At 36.3% G+C, this 24,030-nt stretch overlaps 1 protein-coding gene across 1 annotated transcript in view; it reads left to right on the forward strand.

The window, feature by feature from the left end:
- The window catches only part of LOC150107188 (lateral signaling target protein 2 homolog), a 311,745-nt gene that overhangs the window by 172,991 nt on the left and 114,724 nt on the right, over positions 1 to 24,030 (forward strand). The window contains exon 8 of the mRNA XM_090391046.1: positions 14,636 to 14,737. Coding sequence (XP_090247172.1) covers positions 14,636 to 14,737 — 102 coding nt within the window. The remainder of the gene's footprint in view (positions 1 to 14,635; positions 14,738 to 24,030) is intronic.

Here is a 24,030-nt window from a genome sequence, read left to right on the forward strand (position 1 = left end):
GCCTTTGAACATGAGGATTTTGTATGCAGGCTGAAGGTTAGTTTTCTATCTAGCAGTACACTGAGATATTTGGCTTCTGTTTTCCAGGAAATTTTGATGTTAAATAGGAAGATGGCTTCTATGGGAGATATTGAACTTTTGATGAACAGCAGAGCTCTGCTTTTTTTGAGGGTTTACTTGTAATCTCCAAATGGAGAACCAGTATTCCAATTTCAGCAGGTTATCTTGTAGTTTCTTAATAATAAGATGCCGTTTAAGAGATCTGGCCAGTATTGCTGTATCATCAGCATAGAGGGCAATGATAGATGACATCGGATTATGCGGGATGTCTGCCATTTAAATGGAGAAAAGTATCAGCACCAGGAGGGATCCTTGAGGCATTCCAGCTAAGATCTGTCTCTGGGTAGATACTGTCCCATTTAGTTTAACTTGCATGCGTCTTCCAGAAAGAAAAGACTTTATGAGATGGAACAGATCCAGTGGAATGCCGGCTAAGATCAGCTTGTATAGGAGTCTAAAGTGCCATAGTTTGTCAAAGTCCTTTTCTAAGTCAAAAAAGACTGCTCTGGTGTGTTGAAGCTGGTGGTAATGTATTCAACTAGTCTATGGATCTATTGAGTAGTGCTGTGGAGTTTGCGAAAACCAAAGTGTTCTGTAGGAAGGATAGTTAGCTTGTTTACAGAGACTTGAATTTTGGAGAGCATGACTTTTTTAGCGATTTTGCCCAAATTGGATATCAGACTGATGGGATGATAACTTTGTGGCAACTGTTGGCTCTTACCAGGCTTATAAATAGGGACCACATATGCCAACTTCCAAGCATAGGGAAAGTATTTAAATCTAAGCATCGCATTTATTATTGTTGTAAGATGTACAATGGTCTTTCGGGGTAGCAGTTTAATAACTTTATTAGGCATGCCGTCAGGTCCAGGAGCTTTTTTATTCTTCAAATTCTGTATGATGTCATACATTTTGGCTAGAGAAGTTGGTGTGAGTTGGCTGGTATAGGTATCAGACCGTTTTAGTATGTATCTGACGTGACGGTGGATTTTATAAATATGATTGAAGTTCGAGTTATCATATGAAGGGCTGCACTGCTTTTCTAAATTTTTAACTATGGTTTTGGCTTTTTTCAGCATCTGAGTGAACAATGCCTAAATCCGATTTGAGAGGGGGGGGGTATTTTTATTTTTGATGTTTCTTAACAGTTTCCGAACGGTTTGATTACCAGGTGAAATGGAAACTAATGTATCTCCCCATAGCTTGTTTCTGTGGGCCTTCAGTGCATCTCTCACTGCACCATTCAACCTGTTGAGGAACTTTTTATCTTGGAGAGCCCTTGTATTAAGGTATCTCTTCCTTGCCTTATTTTTTTCCCCTGATCAAATTCATAATCTCTTCTGGTAGTCGTTTAGGCTTAGAAGCAGGCGTATTTGAGGTGATGGATGATAAGGCTGTATTAATTTGTTGACTGCAGAATCAATTTCCTCCTTGGAGTTAATAGAAGGAACAGGGCCAAAGTAGTTCGGGAGCAAATTGGATAATTTCCCCCAAGGTATGAAGGTGTGAGGCAGGGGGGACAGTCCCTTCTGATTGCCCAACTGGAGCAGAATAGGGTTGTGGTCAGAGGTTAATTCGTCTAGTGAATCCAGTTGGTACTGCAATTTGACATTTTGGAGGACAACTATATCTAGGACATTGGAGGAGCCACTTGGACTGAGATGAGTTGATACTGAAGGACCAGCCACAGCTATACAGTTGGAACTTGAGTAGTCAAACAGTATGCAGCCATTTTTGTTGGTAGTTTTACTGCTCCAGGCAGGATGTTTTGCATTGAAGTCACCAGCGATGATGACCGGTCCTTTTACGCAGAGGATGGCATCTAGATATGAGGTCAACAGTGTTTTTGATGGAGGGTTGTAAGCAGCAAAAATTTTTAGGTTTCCAACTGAGTTTGTGATGACATTAATGCCTATAATTTTGAGGTTGATGGTTGCACTGTTGGCTACTGTATGATGATTTATATAGTTTTTGATAAGGATGGCTGTGCCTCCACCTTTGTATTCAAGTCTGTCGTTTCTATAAAACTGATACCCTCTGATATTGAGGTGTCAACAGGCCTCAGACGAGTTTCGTTGATTAGTAATATATCTGAGTTATGTCTATTATTGAAGTCCTGAATTTCTAGCACTTTGTTTTTGAAACCGTTGGCGTTCTAGGTGATAATCCTAAGCGAGTCTGGAGTGATTTTTTTCCTATGCATCAGAGAGCGCAAATAATATAGATCGAGTTTGCTGTAAAAATCTTTTTGTAATACTTAGCAATGGATTTGAGTTGCTGAAATCCTGCAGCATATTTGCAAGAGAAGAGGTGATAATAGCTGATAGATTTGAATGTGGATTAGCCAGGTTCTGGTTTTGGACCGTCTGTTTGGAGCGGATGACATTGGCATATGTTCTCATTTGATGATGAAGATTCATTTTCTTAATGGGCTCAGATATGGTGGGTGAGCACCTGTTGCCATGTTCTCACTCTTAGAGGGGCTGAGGAGCTTGAATTTTAGGAGTTCTCGCACTAGATGACAAGGTAGGTTAACTATTTGGGCTGTTCCATCTGTTTTTCAGGTGATGAATACACCCTCTATAATTAGCAGGGTGAGGACCGGCACAATTAGCACACTTAGCTGGGGTGGATTTTGGTTTAGTGCAAGTGTTTGTGGGGTGATTCTTGTCACATTTTAAGTATCTTTGCACAACTTTTGTGCATGGCGAAATGTTTGGCATCTATGGCACTGCCCAGAAGATGCTCTTTTTCTCAATGGTTCTGGGGTGATTTTGAGTCCACAGATTGATTTTAGATTGTATGTCTTTATAAATATTATGAATCTCTACTAAAACTAGAGGCATAGGGGTCTTATTTGATCTAAACATTCTACTGACCTTTATTGGAGGCAGATCCTGCAGGTTGAGGCCAGTGACTATTTAATCCGGGTCAATATCCTCAGAGACTCCTCGGAGAACCACCTTCAAATTTTTTTCGGAGGTAAGTGAAAATGTATGATATTGTATTCCTCTTGCGTCCAGCTCCTTTGTAAGATTTCTATGATCAGCAACCATGGTCGGCTGAATTTTTATGCCCTCGTCTACATTTTTGGCCAATCTATAATTTATTTGCAGGTTAGCCATGGTGGTGCTTAGGGTTGTCTATCTCTGTTTTTCCCTCAGGATAATCGGTGGCACGTTCTCATTGGGGGAGGCAGAGGGATCTGAATTGGGAGTGTCTTCGTCCATACCAACATCATTTGTTGGTTCGGAAGTGAGAGTTTTTCGCTTTTAAAAAGCTACTTAAAAAATCAAATTTTTTAAGTAGCTTTTTAATGAAAGTGAGTGCTAGCCCTTTGTCAAGCGAATCAATGATCATGTTAGCAGGCCATTTCATCTTGAATTTCTTTAGAAGTTTATTAACAAGTATAAGAGTCAGCTCTTCATCGAGCAATTCGGTGGCGATGTCTAGGTCAAGTATGCTCATATCAATTTAATTACATATGAGTGCAAATAGAAATTCCACAGGTCTAGAGACCTGCCAGCAGAAATTCTGTAGAGAATCCCGCAGCTGCAAAGGACTGTCAACAATACCAAGCTTTCGCTAAACGTGCGAAGCAATAGCAATTTTTGGAGGGCTGTGAGATTTATGACCTGTCTTGTCCCTTCTTTCTGCCAAGTGTAGACCGTCAGTTGAATTCTATGAGGCAAAAGTTGAAGTAATGCAGAAGTCATATTTCCATATAGAAGTAGCCAAAAGGTGTTATGCCTTATTACTAAAATACTCTGGATTAGAGATGGATGTTGAATGTTTTTTCACTTGGTCATACTATAAATTAAAGATGCCAATAAATTATATTTTTGGTTTCATCCTTTATCTAAGTGTAAGCAAACAATCATGAAGTGACTTCATGTGCAAACTTTGCTTACACTTAGATAAAAGATGAAACCAAAAATATAATTTCTTGGCATTCTTTAATTTATAGTATGACAAAGTGAAAAAGCATTCAACATCTATCTCTAATCCAGAGTATTTTAGTAATAAGATGTGACACCTTTTGTCTACTTTTATATGAAAATATGATGACTTCTGCATTACTTCAACCTTGGTATCAAGTTCTTCTTGTGGTGTACCCTGTTAGTAGGTATATACCTGGATAATTAACGAACAATTGTAGCTTGAGATTTAGTTAATCAAACTGTATTCTTCTTGGTTTAAAATTATCATTCTGTCTCTGAGTCAAGGGCCGGGCCAAATTATTAAATAAAATAAATTAATATTAAATTAATTAAAACAAGTTGCTACTTCATATTTCATTTATTTATAATATAATGCCTTAACATGAAGATTGGTCTTCTACTTCAACTACGAGACTATTGTTAAATATTGGGGTCTGTGCCATTTATTGTGGTGTTACTTTTCTGTTATTTCTCTATCCTAAATCCCTGTCATACCTACTAAGCCTGAAATCTCTAACCTATCTCTCTGGGGCCATTCTCCTTTCGGAATTCTGACAAAAATTGTTTGATATAGCCGCGCCAGCCAGAGTCCCAGTACAGAAGAATTCTTGTACGAAGAAACCTTCCCAGAGTTCAAGTAATACCTAATCTTGTTAAAGTATTAAGTGCCTATAGAAACTTCAGTATTGCAGTCATGGCCTATAACTTTCTTTAATTTCCCCTTATTCACAGGTTTGAACTTTAGCGAGTGGTAAAATCAGTCTCATGCTCAGACTTACTTAGAAAAAACATGTTTATTAATTATCAAATTACATACAACAAACTTCCACACATCAAAGGTATGTCATATTAAAATTCTAATTCACTAGCTAAGCAATAGGAAACATTCTAATTATCAAATACTCTATTTACATCTCTTGACATCCCCATAAAGGTGTATCTCTATGCAGTTCAGACCTTTTCAGACACTCTGGCAGATGGCAACATTAAATAACACATTTTGTCTTGTTAATCTCTATCTGACACTCAACAGCCTTAACTCCCTCCACTGCCTATAGTACTAACAATACAATCCTACCATTTAACTCATCTTGGATTCAATTTCTCTGCAATCATTAACAGCACAAACACATTTATCCTCTCTGTCCTTAAATACAAGGTACTCAACACATATATTCCTGTGAAGATATCTTGTTCTGTTAAACTAGCCTCTCTAATGCTAAGAACCTGCTAACAAAGATCAATTCACATTCAACTAAGTGTTGCATACTCTCAGGCTTTCAGACTATTAGTCCAATATGATTAACACGTTACTGAGCACAAAAGTCACTTAAAAGTTCTCTTTCTTCTCAATTAGAAATCTGTTCTTCTCTCTTAGCCCCAATACTGATTGTTACAAGAATAAGGAATTTACTGTACATTACCAGTGTCCTGAGAAGATATCGCGCTTCTTTCGTCCGTCCTTTGTAGTCGTATGTCTTTCTGCTTTATCGAGTCACGTCCACGTGGAGGTTGCGCCGATCGACGCAAATCACCATTCCTTGCACTTTGCTGCACAAACACTCATCTACCAGATCGATATCGTCATCTGGGCTGTCCTTTTGGGGAACTTTTCTGCTGTCTTGCATCAGTAAACTTTTACCGATGGTCCTAGTTGGTGTCTGCCGTCAGTTCACATATAGCATGCCTGACTCCTTCAGATTGCAACCAGGAAGGAGATTACTTCCGGCGCTGTTGATCGGTCAGTACTCTGCTTGATCACACGAGAAAACAGGAACAGAAAAAAAAGGGGGGGCTCAAACTCTTCTGCTCCTTGAAGAGTACTCATTTCGCCGAATGCGAGTTCAGCTTGCCTTCCACGAATGCTTCCGTTGCAAGCGTTACGTCGTGGTAGGCAGCAAGCTAGTAATCTTTGAACCTTTGTTTGCACTTAGATTTACATTCTTACACAGAGTATAATTTTGACATAAATAACTTTAACAATATAATTCTACTTAGACATAAAATTTTCTCCTCAACTTTACTTCTTTCTAAGGTAATTGTAACAGGTTTTCTTTTATATTTTGCTTTCTTAACTAATAGTACAAGTATTTCTAGCTCAGAATTGTGTTTCTTGTTAAATCTTGAATGAATGACTTTTTTTGTTGAAAGAGTCCCCATTCAAGATCTAACACTATCAATATTGACGTTAATATTACTTAATGATAATCGCATAGAATTTTTGAGGTTTTCGTCCGTTGTTCTTGTCCGAATTTTTGATTATTGTATTTCATCCTCAAAAAAAATTGTTCACACATATATGTGCTGGTGAAAAGACAAATGATTTTTCTTGAAATGGCACGTAAATTTGTATATTTTTCTTCCACCCAATAAAATTTATAAAAATCCGTCAAAGCAATGTTGTTAAATTGTGATTTTGGCACTAAATCCGCCTGAAGCTCAATAAGTTCCATCTGTAAGTTTTCTGGCACATTATTTACATCAGCATGAAGTCGTCAAACCTTGTATCAAATTGCCCTATTAGTGCCTTCAGTTCATCTCCATAACAATTATAAGGGATATTTTTATGAGTTGCTAGAGTAGGAAGATGATAACAATTTTTAGCTCTTATCTGATTTTCCAACAATCTTAGTTTATTACAAAAAGCTTTGACATGTTCATGCAGTTCATGAACCAATTGTCCTTGTTTTTGCAATTTTGCTTCCATTTAGGTATCCGGTGATATCTACAAGGAATGCTAAATCACACACCCACTCATCATCTTTAATTGTGTTTCCTTTTATGTCCATAAAATCTGCAATGTCTTGTCTCAGATCACAAAATCATTTTAACATATTACCTTTACTCAACCACCTCACTATACAATAATAAGACACATCTTCATAATCCGAAAATAAGTCAGCCAAATAATCCTTAAATTTGCGGTGATTAAGTGCACGTGACTTAATACAGTTAATACTAGCTACTACAACTTCCATAACATTTGTGAATTTAATCGATTTTGCACACAGATTTTGTTGGTGGATAATGCAGTGAAAATTTGTTAAATTTTCCGGATGGATCTGTAGTTCTATTGCTCTTTCATGAACTATTCCAATAAATCCCTTCTGTGCACCAACTATTGCAGGGGCTCCATCAGTACATATGCTAAATAGTGAACTCCATTTAAGCCCAAATCTCTCAAATTGTGTCAAATTGTTTCAAATATATCTTCACCGGTAGTTGTTCCTTTTAACGGCCGAAGATCCAATAATTCTTCTGTGATGTTGAAATCCGCATCAAGTCCTCGAAAAAATATTACTAGTTGTGCTGTATAGGAGGCATCTGTGCTGTCATCCAAACCAATTGAAAATGCTTTTAATCTAGCAATCTTCTCTTTTAAACTTTTTTTGATATCATCAGCCATAATTTCTATCCGTCGGACAATAATGAGTACGTCTCGACAAACGAATATTCTCAAAGTCTTTTTTCTTTTCAGGACATATTATACTTGCAACATCCAGCAGACATTCTTTGATAAATTCTCCTTCACCAAATGACGTAGAATGCTTAGCGAATTTTTCGCTTACCACAAAGCTGGCTTTGACAATGCTGTGGTGCTGCGTTCTTTGCTTGTTGAACATTTGCTGTTGTGTAGCTAAGTTCTTCTTCAACTTCTGTATTTCATCTTTTCGTAGTTGTCCATCAATTTTTGGGTGATCTGCATGTCTCAAAGTAAAGTGTCTCTTCAAGTTGTATTCTTTGTTGACAGATATGGATTCGTTGCACAGCAAACATATAGGCAAACCTTTATTCAGAATAAAATAATAATCCTCCGTCCAGTTGTCTTGAAGTTGACGATTCTCTGCATCTACTTTTTTTTTTGCAATAACCCCTGACATTGTCCCATATTTATAAGCGATATTCAGAACTGTCAAACAAAACTGTCTTCTATACCGCAGGCACTGACAGATCACAACATCAACACAGGCACCGAACAGAACATAACATCAATGCAGGCACTGAAGAAAGCACAACACCAATGCAAGTACCGAACTGACACGTTGTAATACGTTCACACACATGCCGCTAGACAAAGTGAGAAAGAGACCTTGGCTGGAGAAAACATAGTGTGTTTTGCGCAAGTCATATGACATCAGCTTGATGTGTGACATATTGATTTAATATTGATAAGTAAGCAGTTTTGGAATTCAAGGAGGTGCAGAAATCTAGTTTGAGATATTAAATCAGGTTTGAGACAGCTGTTCACATATTGCTACAGTTATTCATTATCTATAGGGAAAAGAAAAGTAACATGAAACTTGATATCAGAATGGGAGATGTTAATCTCAGCTCCGTATTTTATGCAGATGATGTACTCCTAAGTAAATCCAATGCAAGTCAGAGTTCCTTAACTAAGTTGAATAACTGCTATAATAATTTGGTACCCCCCCCCCAATAAAAAAAGATAGTGAAAATAAGCAGAAGCATTAAAAACATCAATTGCATTCTGAATGAAGAATCTGTAGAACAGGTAAAACATTTAAGCACAATTTTCAGTAAAGATGGCAAATTAACTATGGAAAGCTTGTATGATAGGAAGTGAATTGAATAAATTTATATGGAGTAAGAGAGAAATTAGTCAAAACAATAAACTGGCTGTATTCAAAATGGTATTCATGCTGATTTTAAATTATGGATCTGAGAGGTGGGTTAGAAATAAAACATGTAATAACGATTAGAGATCGTATATATGAGAGTTCAAAGAAAGATTATGGGAGTGAACAGATGGCATCAATGGCAGAATCTTATGAAAAACAAGGATATTAAGAAGGAACTTTACATTGCTAGCATTCAAGAATGTGGGAACAAAGCTAATCTCAGATAGTATAGGCACTTTAGAAAAATGGAAGAGAAAAGTTTAGCAAAGCAAGTTTTTTTTTTTTTTTTTAATCATTATAGTAATAATAAAGACTGAAAGGAAGACCAAGATCTAAGTTAACTGATTCAGTAAGAAGTGTCTTTAGAATGCCAAAATATATTTTTCTTTTACACCTAACCTCTTAACTATATATAAATCCCAAATCTGCCCATGCCTATAATACTGCTCACATGTTTGGGGCAGTGCACCTAAAACTTTGCTTAGGTGCTGTCATCTGGTTTAGATGCTTTGGACAGCATCAAGGATTGATGCTGTCCAAAGGTGAACAATTAGGCTCATTGATGATCCCTCTCTTATAGATCCACTTCAACTTCTATCTCACAGATGCAGTGTTTCAGCACTGTGTCTATTCCACAATGTACTTCCATTTACTGCTCTAGTGAATTGCCAACTATCATTCTGCCACTTTCAGTTGTATCTGTTAATAAGAGCAGCAGCTGCTCAACATCCCTTTAACATGCAGATACACTGAACCTGCTTCTTCCCTTCCTCTTTTATTGTCTACCTCTGTCATCTGGAACAGCCTTTCTCATGAAGTATTCCCAAACAATTAATCAAATTAAAATTAATTAATCAAAATAAAAAGCATGAATAAACTTCTATCTCAGCCCTCATCTGCAACCCACATACAACACTGATATGCTTATAGGTATCTTGACCTCTTGTGTATGGGATCTGTCTATCTATATATCCTTCGCTGTTAGGTAGCATATTGTGTGTGTGTAGAGTTGATTTATCGCTCCTGAAGGATAAGTAACTTTTTCGTATTTTAGTTGAAAAGAATTTAAGTTATTGTAGTTTTTGTTTTAAATGAGCTTGTGATTGAATGAGCCATTTAGTTTGTAAGCCTAGTTTTTATTTCTTATTTATTTATTTTTCGTTTAAATACGATATTCGGTATGGCATCAATGCATGGTAGAGCAAAAGGCAGCAAAGACCATGTTGTCGGATGATTTGAATTTGTGGGAATTTGTGCAGTATGTGTGAAATGTATTCATCGAGAAAATTAAAAGATATGTGGAAGGAAATTGAAACTGGAGAGAGAGAGTATTAAATGTTTCAAAAGTGAGTGCTGCCTATTAGGTGACAAGAACACAGTAAATGTTAGTAGCGTGTACAGTACTGACAGTAGGATAGAAAACGATGTTATTTATGCCAAACATGCAGCCATGAAAATAGAGGAGAATGAAATGGACATTAATAAAGAAATAGTGTGCCTGAATGAATGTTATCCTACTCAGAACAAAGCGCGAAATTAAAAAATTGCAGAAGTGGCAAGGGATTAGCAGGGCTGAAAAGAGAAGGAAGCAGGTTATCTGAAGTAACAAAGCCATAGCAAACAAACACAAAAAACAAGTTAAGGTAGAAAATTATATACGGAGATTCAATAATTAGGGGAGCACTTAATGAAAGTGTTACAAAATTCTGCTTCTCTGGTGCAAAAATTCACAATATTAGTCATGCCATCTGAATGTAAAAAAAAAGGTAAGTCGAAGCAAACAATTGTCTTGTTTGATACAAAAGACTTGAGAGGTAAGAAGTATTCTATGAGGGAGGATGTAAAGGAGTTGTTAGAAGAGGCAAAACTGAAGAGTGAGAATTTGAAGATTCTAAATCTTCTAACACACTATGATAGAGGCAAACTGAGGAGGAGGGCATTGATAGTAAAAGGTAGCATTAGCTAGCAACATTTTTATATTTATTTATTCGTTCTTATGGCAAAAGCAGCTACAGGTCATCAATGTCCAGACCGGAAAGCCAATCCAGGGCCTCATCTGTCACCTTGTGGATGTCCTGGAGGCCACCACCATGAAATTGGCACCTTGGGCAGTCATTAACATATGAGTGATTGTCTGAGCCACAGGGGAAGTCACAATAAGGGCGGTCTGATAGACTCCATTTATGCAGTAGGTAGCCACATCTGCCCTGGTTGGTTTTGATCCTGTTGATAGATGACCAAATCTTCCTAGGAAGGGCAAAACCAGGCTGCGGAGCATAGGGATCTTCAACCAGGAGACCATTTGTTGGAAGATTGTGGAACCAGTGTTCTCTCCACATGTCAGGTGTTGATGGAAAGGCAGCTGTAGAGAGTTCGTCCATGGATCAAAAAGGGTTTTGTGATTTTAGGCGAATACCAGTTGGATTTATGAGAGTCTGGTGCAGGGACAGGAGTGGGTTGCTCATTACTTTATTAAATACTTTAATCAAGGCTTATCTTCTCCATATATTTGGTGGAGCAATGTTAGATAGGACAGGCAGCCAGCAGAGAAGGGGGTGCTTCTCAGTGTCCCACTGTTGTGCACATGGTAGTGTTTAGCTGGGTGTCTATAATGTTAGTGTGTGCACTTTTTTCCCAGACAGGGGCAGTATTCTGCTGCAGAGAATGCGAGGACTAGTGCCGATGATCTTAAGACATCAGCACCACAACCCCAAATTGTTCCAGCAAGCCGTGAGATGATATTATTTCTCATTTTAAATTTGTTGGACAGGTTGGTGATGTGCCTTTTATAGGTTAGGCTTCTGTCCAGAGTATTTTGGGTAAGGCTCATGTTCTACCATTTTGCCACAGAAAGAGAGGTTGAGGTGTTGATTTGCCTCTGCATTGTACAGGTGGAATGCTGTGGACACAGTTTTTGTTGGATTTGACTTCAGGTACCACTGCTTGAAGTACACCTCCAGGATGTTCAGGTCTGTGTTCAAGGTTGTTTCCAGGTTGGCAAAGGAGATAGACTGGTGTAGGATAGCGAGATCATTGGCGTATATATATTTGCTTGAGCTGGTATGTGGTAAGTCAGGCATGTTGATGTTAAATAGTAAAGGAGATAACCCAGAGCCCTGTGGAAGACCGTTGTGGAGGAATCTGGGCCTGCTCTTTTTTCCACCAGTATGGACCTGGATTTTTCTGTTTGGAGAGAATGGATTCAAAAAGCTGGAAAGTTGTTTTGCACCTTATGATATTGCTTAGCTTTAGGAAGAGGGCCCTGATCCAGAGTGTGTCGTAAGCTGATGTTAGGTTGATGAAAGTGACTCCGGATTTAAGTTTTTTCTGGAAGCCTGCTTCAATCTGTGTTGTCAGAGCCAGGACCTGGTCACAGCAACTTCTTCCAAGCCTGAAGCCAGTTTGTTCAGTTGGGAGTGCTCTTTCGATGTGTGGTGAAATTCTTTTAAGGAGAATTCTTTAAAAGAGCTTAAAGATGGAGCAAAGCAAGGAGATAGGTTGTAGATTTTTGACATTATTTGGATCCTTCCCTGGTTTGAACATAGCAATTATTTGGCTTCCTGCCACAGTTTTGGTAATTTTCCAGTTATACTATTTGAGAAAAGGCAGCCAGCCATGTTTGACCTCGTTGGTCAAGATGTTTTCAAAACATTTTTATATAGGTTGTGCTGAAGGAATGATGTAGCATTTGTAGATCTGTGATGTGTGCTCGATGGAAAGAAGGATTTGTACACTGCTGATACTCTATCTAAATGGTCTTGGTGTTAGGTGTCTGGAGAGAGAGAGAGCTTTGTTCACTGGGCATGCAGAAGTGCAAATTCAGGAAAATTTAAGCAATTAGGGTGGAAGCAGGTAAGTTTGTGTGCAAAGGCACCCATGAGGTGAGTGAGTGTGAGAATAACCAAGTGCAGAATTTAGTTTCTCAAGCAAAAATATTGAATAGGGTAGTCAGTTTAAGAAGTAAAGGTTGGTGGGGGCCTAAAGGATGCTGCAGTTTCTATATACTAATGCCAGAAGTATCAGGAACACGAGGGAGGAGTTTTTGGGATTGGTTAGGTCAACCTCTCCAAAAGTTATAGGCATTAGCAAGACTTGGTTAATAGCATATGACATTGTTGTTGTCATCATGCGGGATTCCCCAATTTTCCTCATCCATCCCTCCAACGAGGGATTTTTAAGTATGCATTTTTGACTGTAAATCCGTGTGTGTTCACGGCCAGTTTCCCTGTTCTGAGGGATGAAACCCCCAAGTTTCCTGACAATAAAACCCTCCCTCCATATGTGACTCACTAACTCACCTTTAGTCGAAAGATCAAATAAAAGATCCTCACATTGTGGACAGAAATCGAACCCTGGTCTTTCTGACCAAAAGGCTTCATCTATACCACTGAGCTATGGAGGCTCTAGCCAATGATGTAGTTACAGGGATAGAATGTGAAGAGTTTAGTATTTTCAAGGAAGGTAGAGAAGATAGGATGGTGAAAGGGTACTGCTGATGATAGCGAATGAATTGCAGACAAAAAGAATAGGAGACAGCAGCAGGAGAGTGGCTGTTCATTTGAAGCAATTTGGTGTGAGATTAAGGCCAGTGAGACAAAATATACAGTTGGTTGTTGCTATAGGCCAGGGAGTTGCACGGATGGCAAATTAGTACAACGAGTACAGGTGGAGTGATTATTATGGGGGACTTCAACTATGGAGTTATAATGAAGAGATAATTACTTGAGGCTGCATATGATGGAGGGGACTAGGGGTGTGAGAGTATTAGACCTGGTCATAGGATCAGAAGAGCTATCCATAACCAAGATGACCACATTACTGCTGATTGGTGAAAGTGACTGTACGGTCTTGACTTGGGAATGTACAACATGAGGAATATTCTTTCAAGAAGGGATATATATGCGGAACTACAAGGCAGATGATTATGACAAGCTTAGGAAGAAGCTTCAATCTGTGCCATGGCATAAAACACTGCAGGATAAAGATGTTAATAGTGAATCAGAGATACTTAAAGGTCATCTAGAGGAAGCAATATTAAATATATTAAATTGTATATCTAAGGTGAGGAGGGTTAATCAGGTGGGAGTTAGATGGATAAATAATATCATTAAGCACAAGGTGCAGAAGAAGAAAATGCTGTGGTATATAAAGAGACCAGAAAACTCATGAACAGCACAAGGCTTAAGCAAGAAAGGGACCAGTTTATCTTAATTTACCTTAAATTAATTAATCAATTAAATCAATTTAAATAAATTAATAAATTAAAGTAAATTAATCAATTTACCTTAAAAATCAAGAAGATCAAGGATTCTAAGAATATAGAAAATCAAATTGTTTTATCTTTTTGCAGTCTACTGACTACAAGCTACAATTTTGAATTTATTAATCTGGTGATAAAACCAAATTTTATATATAAACAAGTTCCATCTTTCACTAAGTATACATATAGTTTTTCATGCATCAAATATACATGTATACGTGTATGGGTTTCAGTGGTCTCAGTTTCTGAATTTTATAAACTACTGAAAAATTTTGAGTGCATTCCATATTACCAACTACTATTAACTCACTGTTGCAGAAGAATTCACTTATTCACTATAGTTCAAAATCTACTTCCTGAATTCTTTACACCAAATGTGATTGCATTTATTTTAACCTAACTTTGCCAGCCCGACAAAAGTGCTAGGGAGGGAGGTGGTAGTATACTATGTAACCAATGCAAAAGGTCACCTTGCTTTGTGCACTAAATCCAACCACTTTTAAAAACAGATCAGTTGATTGCTTTAGATTTAAATCCAGCAATTCATATTGTCAGATTTTGGTGCTGAATTAAAACTGTTGGTTCTAACTTTTCATGAAGAATTGTCATATGAAATACAAACAGGATTGTTGGAATTATATGCTAAAATGGAGTGTAGTAATCTTTTGTTTATCTCAGGCATGCTTCAGTATTGATGTGTATATAATAATCATATTTTCACCCTTCTTTTGTAGGGGATTATTAATTTATCCTGATGGTCCTCTTAATGTTGAAAAGGATCCATTAGAAATGTCAGAACTTTTTCGACCTTTTTGCAACTTACTTCGAAAAATCAGGTATTATTGATAGTTATTATTGATATAGTATTATTGATAGATAAATCAGGTATTATGGATAGTTTTTATGGAATATATATATATTTCATTTATTCACTGAAAATTATTTCTTTAAGCAGTACTTACTTCGCTTAAAGTAAGTCATTGTCATATATTGATGGAATTGATATCCATGTGATGATTCATGACTCACATTCTTAGTTGGCCAAGTGCATTCTAAATTTCTAAGTCGACATTATTCCACTGATAATAAGTAGGTCTATGTTTGTTCTGGTGTATATATTTATTTATTTATTTTTAAATAATTTGAATTATTTCAAGTGAATTTCAATCAAGATATAAAATTTTAAAGTATACTCACTGAACAAGAAATTATATTCTTGTTTTATCCAGGTGTAAGCAAAGTTTATGTATGAAGTCTCCTCATGACTAAACTGTTTATATAGAAGAGCTGTTGATTTCATATTATTAGAGCACACTTCCTTTCAAACATGTGTATTGTAGGCATTATGGGATGTGTGACTACCCAGACTGGTTTCAACCTTTATTGAGGGTTCAGCAGTGCAAGCCAGACCCAGGAAGATACCAAGGTTGAATTAATGCAGAAGTTATTTACTTTACATGTCTTCTTTTCAACCCATCCATCTCTTAGGATGGGTAGAGTCCCCCAAACTAAGGGTCATCGTATTAATGCAGCTGGTATGTCACTTATCTGCTTCATCCCCTAAGAGCAAGTATTTATGCCTGTAGATCTGTGTGTTCATGGAGCTGGTTTGCGTGTTTTGAGGGAAGAATAACCTGAATTTCTTGGAGGGTGAAACTTACTTCTGTATAAACAGGCTGATTCACCAATCAAATAAAGGTTGTTCAGGTCATAGATGGGATTCAAACCTAGGTCTTTCCAACCAGAGGGCTTAGCTATACCAACTGAGCTATGTAGGCTCAGTAAAGGTTGAAATCAATTTTGGTTTTATTCAGTAGTCATTGGAAGCCAGACCCAGGAGGATACCAAGGTTGATTTAATGCTGAAAAACATGTATGTATATATATATGTAATATATATATAAATATATATATATATATATATACATACATGTATGTATATATATATAAATATAAGAAAAACATGTGACAGGACCGCAATAAATTTTGAAACCTGTTTTGGTAGTTATTCTTCCCATAATGCATAATAATCTGAAAGGAATTGTGCTTTTGCATTATGAGACACTAAGGCAATTGATATGAAGTCAAACAGATTCTGTATATAAGTAGTCTAGTCATGAAGGTGCTTCATGCACAAACTTTGTTTGCTTACACTTGGGTAAAGAATTAAACAATAATATAATTTCTTATTACTTATAATTTATTTTGTAACCAACTGAAGAACTTTCTTCAACTGTCTCTGATCTAGAGTATTTTAATAACATTGTTTATTTGATATAATATTTATAAATATTATATTTATATTTGATATAATATTGAAAGAATAATAACAGCTAGACTTAAATTAAATAAGAAATTTATTACAATCATAGGAATATATGTGCCCTGAAGAAGGAAAAAAAAAATCTGAAACAGAAGAATTCCATAAAAACCTTCAAAACATAATTCCAAACACAAATAAATAAGATTACTTAATCATTGCAGGTGATTTCAATGCTAGAATTGGATCAAATACATTTCAAGATTTAATAGGTAATCAAGGAGAAAACACCATAAATAACAATGGAAGAGAATGCAGGGAATTTGTGGCCTATAATAGTTTGAACATCACCAACAACTTCTTTAAACATAAATATACATGGGAAGCCAGAGTATATAAAAGCATCATTGACTATATAATAGTGGGTGAAAAACTAAAGAAGATGGTAAGAAATTGCAGAGTATAAAGAGGATGCAATATTGACTCAGACCATTATTTATTAATCAGTACTATTAAGATCCCAAACCAGAGAAATAGAAACAATACAAGAACACAAACAAAAGCAGGAGCAATTTAAGATAGAACTGATACAGCAAGATAGTATCAGAGAACTATATCAAAGAAGACTTACAAATCATATAAAGAAAATAAATGAAGATAGAGATATAGAAAATGAATTGCAACACATCAGACAAATAGTAAAACAAGTAGCATATGAAACCACAGGAAAAAACCTGCAAAGAAAAAAGAAAGGACTCAGAACCTGAAACCCAGGAATAGAATTTTTAATAAGAAAGAAAAAAGAAACATACCTTAAATGGTTAAACGATAGAACATAGGAAATGAAATAGAATATAAAAGAATTGGCGCAATAACAACAAGAGAAACCATGAAAATTAGAAGACAAGACTGGGAAAAGTCCCAGTAAAGAAATTAAATCACTATTAGAATTGAAGAAAAATAAGAAAATCACCAAAGCTGACAAAGGGAATGCCACAGTATTGCTTAACCAAAAATATTACACAGGTAAGCTGAAATCTCTATTGTTAGATCAGACCACTTACCTCCCTATCGAGTATAATCCCATCAACTCACAAATTAGAAAACTCCACAGGCTCCTTAAGAAGGTCACTTTTTGGCCTGTGGAAATCACTAACAAATTAAAACCATATAACTCCCCCCCTCCCATATTTATGGATTCCCAAAAATTCACAAGGAAAATGTGTCATTATGTCCCATAGTGGATGGCATTGATCCCCCCCCCCCCCCCCACACACACACACATACAAACTAGCAAAACATTTGGCCAAAGCTCTCTCACACTATACTGGCAACACACCTTCATATATAAAAAAACTCAGCCCACTTCAAAGCCAGCATAGAAAACCTTACACTCAAACACACTGACATAATGGTCAGTTTTGATGTCTCCTCCTTATTTACAAATGTCCCACTCAAAGAATCCTTAGAGCTAATCCAGGCTAAATTTCCTCCCGATATCACAGCCCTATTTCAGTTCACAACGAACTCGGGCTATTTTGTTTGGCAAGGAAAATTCTACAAACAAATAGAGGGGACAGCCATGGGTTCTCCACTCTCCCAACCGTTGGCCAACTTTTATATGGAGACTTTTCAAGAGGAAGCCTTAAACTCTGCCCCACAAAAACCAACCGTTTGGCTTCGCTATGTAGATGATGTATTCGCTATTTGGCCACATGGCTCTGATGCACTCCTCTCCTTCTTAACACACTTAAACAACCAACACCCCCAGAATCAAATTCACCCTGGAAGAGGAAAAAAACAACTGCATTCCTTTCTTAGACACACTAGTCACCTGCCAGCCTGATGGAACCTTGGTTTTCTCAGTATATAAAAAACCCACCCATACAGGCAGATACATTCACCAACAATCCCCCCCCCCCACAACAATATGGAGTCATTAAACTAAACCACAACCTCCCCCCCCCTCACAACAAGGATTACTCTAAATCCATCACCATACCCTGCATCCGAGGCACCTCGAAAAAAATCACAAAATGCCCCCCCCCCCCCAAAAAAAAAAATCCAAAAAAATATTCAAACCAGTAAACCACAACCTCCCACACCTCACAACAAGGATTACTCTAAATCCATCACCATACCCTGCATCCGAGGCACCTCGAAAAAAACCACAAAAATCTTAAAAAAACAACTTAACTTCTTGTTACAGACCATATAAAAAATTGGAATCCCTTATCAGCTCTACTAAAGACCAACCCCCCAGACCTACCTGGTGTATACCAGGTCCCTTGCAGCTGTAAGCTGTCCTACTTTGGCCAAACAGGCAGGACAGCAAATATCAGAATTTCAGAATACAAGGACTACATCCGTTTTCACCAATACAGCCACTCTGGTCTTGCTGACCATGCACTGGATGCCTGCCATAGAATACGGTGGAAGAAAGCCAGGATAATACACTGTAGCAAATACAGATATGAAAGGCTTTTCATGGAATCAGCTTCAGCCCTAAGAAACGATCCAAACCTCAACAAATTTGGCTGCAGGAAACTTCCTCAAATTTGGGAAACCTACATCAGAAGATCTTCAGTCCAATCGCCCAAGAATACCAACATTGCACGCTAGAGGGCACAATCAGGACTTTAGGAGAAATAATAGCTTCTTCCTCACTTACTGTTTTGCTGTGCCTGCTTGCACGTGTCTTGTACTTAAGTTCTTGAAAATGGCAACGTGACGTTGCCGAAATATTGAAATATATTAAAATTTATTTTAATGTATATCCTAGTACGTTGTAATTTCCTTAAATTATATAGTGAAAAAAAGACTGGGAAAAATTTCTATGAAGGTTAGAGCATGACGTAAATGGACCTCAACTAAAGAGCTATAAAATCATTAAACAAATGCCTCAAGAAACAAAGGATAATCTACAATTAGAAGGCCCTCTCCAAAAGAATGGACCAATCACTACACCCAGTTTTTAAACAATAATAATCAAATTGATATAAAACAAGTAATAAGTCAAGAAACAAATGAAGAACCAATACAGTTAAATGATCTAAAGAAAATATTGGAAAAACTTAAAAATAGAAAAGCTACAGGAGAAGATGGAATAAATTCAGAACTATACAAATACAGCTCTAAACCATTTCAGTTATGATTAATTAAATTCCTAAACAGAATATGGGAAGAAGGAAACATCCCACAAGAATGGAAGACAGAATAGTCAAACATATTAAAAAAAAGGAAACAGAAAGGATTGCAGAAACTACAGAGGAATATCCTTATTAAATTTGTGCTATGAAATATATTTAGATATAATATATATATATATATATATATATATATATATATATCTAGATATAAATAGAGATAGAAGCATTTTATGACTCACTGCAGCATAATCTAGAAATAGCAACAAAACTTTACTATAGTAATGGGCGATTTAAACTCCAAAGTAGGTCATCCCATTCACCAAATAGACACAATAAGGCCATACGTATATGGTACAAGCAGCAACTCAGAAATGGCTCTTGCAGAATTCTCTATCAGTAACAAGCTTTACATTATGAATACATTTTTTGAAAAAGCCCTCTAAAGAAAATGGACATGGAGAAATAAAAAATGAAATAGATGATATACTGTGTAATAATAAAGAAATAGTTCAAGATACCTACCTCAGTACTAAATCAAGTAAAAACAGGAAGTGACCACTGACTGGTGAGAGCCAAAATTAAAATAAACCCCAAATTGGAAAGAATAAAATAGCTAAACAACAAAATATCAAGAAGTTTTGACTTAAAACCTATTGAAAACAAGAACAAGGATTCCGAAGAAAAACTCAATCAAAAACTAGACTTAATAAATAAATTTGAAGAAGATATAAATAAAATAAGCAAAAACCTAATGGTAGTAATCATCTCAGCAGCCAATGAATTCAAAAGCAACAAACAACAAAAAGACCATAAACGTTTAGAGGAAACCTTACAAGTACTAAAAAAGACGAAATATGAAATAAGACAGAAACTTAACTTCTAAAATCGAATATGCAGAACTATGCAAAGATGAGAAATGAAATAAGACCTTATAACTAAAAAAATAAAAGAAACGATTGAAAACAATAAAAGTATGAAAATACTAAGAAAACATTTATCAGTTGGTAAAAGTCAAATAACTGCAATAAAACATAAGAATGGAACTACAATAAGGAACCAAGGACAAATCTGAAGCAGGCTAGAAGAATTTTATAAAGAACTCTATAGTGATCCTTCAATAGATAAATCAAATATAAATAACTTCTCCATTGCATATAGAATTCATCCCCCCATTCACTTCAGATGAAATAAAAAAAGCATTAAAACAAATGAAAAATGGAAAATGTCCTGGTGAAGACCTAATTCACATAGAATTAATTAAATGTGCAGGAAACAACATAATTCACCATGTCACAAACTTACTAAATCTATGCCTAGAAGAGGGGAAGATATCAGAAAACTGAAAAAATGCTACTCTGATACTGCTATTTAAAAAAGGGGACAAAGAAGTAGTAAAGAACTATATATCAATTAGTATTCTCTCTAATCCATACAAAATTCTCACAAAAGTAATAACAAACAGGTTAACCTCTCTTCTAGACTCAAACCAACCCGTAGCAAGCAGGATTCTGTAAAGGCTTTAACACAATTGATCATATTCATGCAGTAAAACAAATAATAGAAAAAGCAGAAGAAAAACCAATTGCCTCTCTGTTTAGTCTTTATTGATTATGAAAAAGCATTTGCTTCCATCAAAACTAATGCAATAATCAAAGCACTCCAGAATCAGGGTATTCCTGGAGAATATATGGATCTCCTCCAGGAAATAAACCACACTGTAACAGCAACAATCCAACTTCACACGAGTAGCAATAAAATCAATTCAAAAGATGTCCGACAAGGAGACTCTGTATCACCCAAAATCTTTACAGCAATCCTTCAAGAAATATTTAATAATATAAATTAGACAAACCTTACTATAAAAATTAATAACAGAAACTTAACACACCAAAATTTGCAGATAATATCATAAATTTTGCAAATACTCCAGAAGACCTTAATATAATGATAGAAGACCTATATCATGAAAGCAGAAAAGTCGATCTAAAAATAAACAGAGAAAAAAACTAAAATCATGTTTAATCATTTTGTAACACCAAAAAACATAGAAATATAAAACAATTTCTTGGAAAGAGTCTCTTCATATACATACTTGGATCATCTCATTGATCTAAACTGTGGATTCCAAAAGGAAATAAATAGGAGAGTTCAACCTGCCTGGAGTGCATTCAGAAAATTGAAAAGCATTTTTCAAAACAATGATGTCCCACTCTGTTTAAAAAGGAAGACATTTAACCAGTGTATACTTCCAGTCATCACATATGGTTGTGAAACTTGGTCTCTAACAAAAGCACTAGCAACAACAACTCAAAGAAAAATGGAGAGGTTGATGCTAGGCATCACATTAAAAGATAAGAAGCAAAACCTGGATGAGAAGCCAGACTTGCATCACTGACATCATTCTTCACCATATGCGACTAAAATGAAAATGGACCAGGCATCTATCCAGGAGAAGATGAGCGATGGACCACCATACTAACGAACTGGATTCCAAAAAAAGGAAAATGAGGCCAAGGAAGTACTAAAAGAAGGGGGGGGGTGATGAATTGTCAAATTTTGTTGGGAGAAAGTTGGTCAACCACACAAAGAACAGAGAAAAGTGTAAAGAACTGGAGGAGACCTTCGTCCAGTAGTGGACAGAAAATGGCTGAAAAGAAGAAGATAATTAAAAGTAAATTAACACCATGGGCTGAGGAAATTATTGGAGAAGAACAATGCAGCTTTAGTAAAGGAAGATCCTGCACAGATCCCACATTTACACGCAAACAAATTACAGAAAAAAGAACAGAATTTAACCTGCCAACATATATGGCCTTCCTGGATTATGAGAAAGCATATGATTAAATTAATAGATCAAAATTAATATACGGTGTGAATTGAAAGTTCCACTTCAAACGACCAAAGCAGTAGTAAATATAATGGAAGGAAGCTATATTAAAATTAATAATTAAGTAACTGAAAAAATTAAAACCGATAGAGGTCTCATTCAAGGAAGTGAATTATCACCAAGACTCTTTAATATATATATATATATATATATATATGTGTGTGTGTGTGTGTGTGTGTGTGTGTGTGTGTGTGGGAAAAATTTCAAGAGTGAAGGAAAAACAAAATCATAGGAAATAAAGAATTAACCAGCCTTTTTTATGCTGATGATCAAATTATTTTTGCTGAAAATGAAGACAAGTACAGAAAAATCTACACGTATTGAACAAAACAATAGAACAGTATGACATTAAAATCTCAATAAATAAAACATAATCAATAGCATTTCAAAGTAAAGAAATTAAAAGATGCAATCCACAACAAAGAAATGGAACAAGTGAACAAATTTTGAATATCTAGGAAATTACATACACCCCAATGGAGACATTGACATTGCATATAAAAAGCAAAAATTCCTAGCAGTTATTGGAACTTTGAACAGACACTTCAATAAAGAGATGTCTAGAACAAACCAAATAAAACTATATAATAGCCAAACCAGTTTGGAAATATGGCAGTGAAACATGGACTTGGGGGAGAATGAGATACAAAACAATTGGAAGCTGCAGAAATGAAGTTTCTAAGACCACTCACAGGCTATAAAAGAATAGACAAGATAAGAAATAAGAAAACAATTATCCATAATTAATATAACAGACAACATCACAAACTATAGGAAGAACTGAAAAAAACCACATAGAAAGAATGAATGAGGACAGATGGCCAAATATAAACCAAAACCTGGAAATATAAACCAAAGGGACACTGATGAAGAGGAAGACCCAGGAGGAGGAGATGGGCAGAAGACTTTTTAAATCCTTGAAAACATTACAGACAAACAATTGCCTAACACACGAAGCCAAGAAGAAGATATAATATTTATATGCCACCCTTGATTGGTTTTAGTGGATGGTGTATTTAGGTTATATTTTCTTTGCCCAATGTGAAACCAATATGCTGTTTATTGGAGGCTTGAAATTGCTTGAAAAGGTCCTATTTTGGTATATGGATCTAGCCCTGGATTATCTTGCCCTGAGCTGTCTGTGGTAATAATATGCAATAGGTTTTGAGACCTATGTGAGTGGGATTGCCATAAATATACAATGTTGAAATAAGTATTTGGCCACCTCTGTTTTAAAAAAAAAACATTCATTCCTGTCAGGATATACCTGTTTGCTTTACTTAGTGTACATGCGTGTATGTACCTATACATATGTAGGCAAGTCATGGTGGAATACCCATTCCTTCAACATACCCCATATCACATCACTTGATGCCTTCATTGAAGCCATCAAGTGATGCGAGGAGAACTTGAAAGGTATGGGAATTCTGTGTACCTCGAAATCAGCCTCCCTGGGAAGTGTTCTAATAATTAGGGTCTAGAACCATGTGATGTGTGACAGATTGCTCCATCCTGTTGGAATACCTCTGCATGAAATACAATGTTTTTTGCACATCACATCCTATGCAAATCCTGGGTGAATGGAATTGACACATTCTCAATGTAGCGTTCGCTATTCTGGGTCACGGTTACCCCACTCTCTTCAGTGAAGTAGGGCCCAATTATGCCATGGCCGGAAACCGCACACCATGCGGTGACCTCACTGTGAAGAGGTTTCTCCTGGACAAATTCAGGTCTCGAGAAACCAAGAAACCTTGAGATTCATCTGTTTATATACCTGCTTAGATGGAAACGCACTTCATCTGTGAACCAGATATTATAGAGGAAGGACAGA

Source organism: Typopeltis vanoorti, chromosome 4 (assembly GCF_054136105.1).
Source record: "Typopeltis vanoorti isolate ZY-2024b chromosome 4, IOZ_Tvanoo_1.0, whole genome shotgun sequence".
In the NCBI taxonomy this organism is placed as follows: Eukaryota; Metazoa; Arthropoda; class Arachnida; order Uropygi; family Thelyphonidae; genus Typopeltis; species Typopeltis vanoorti.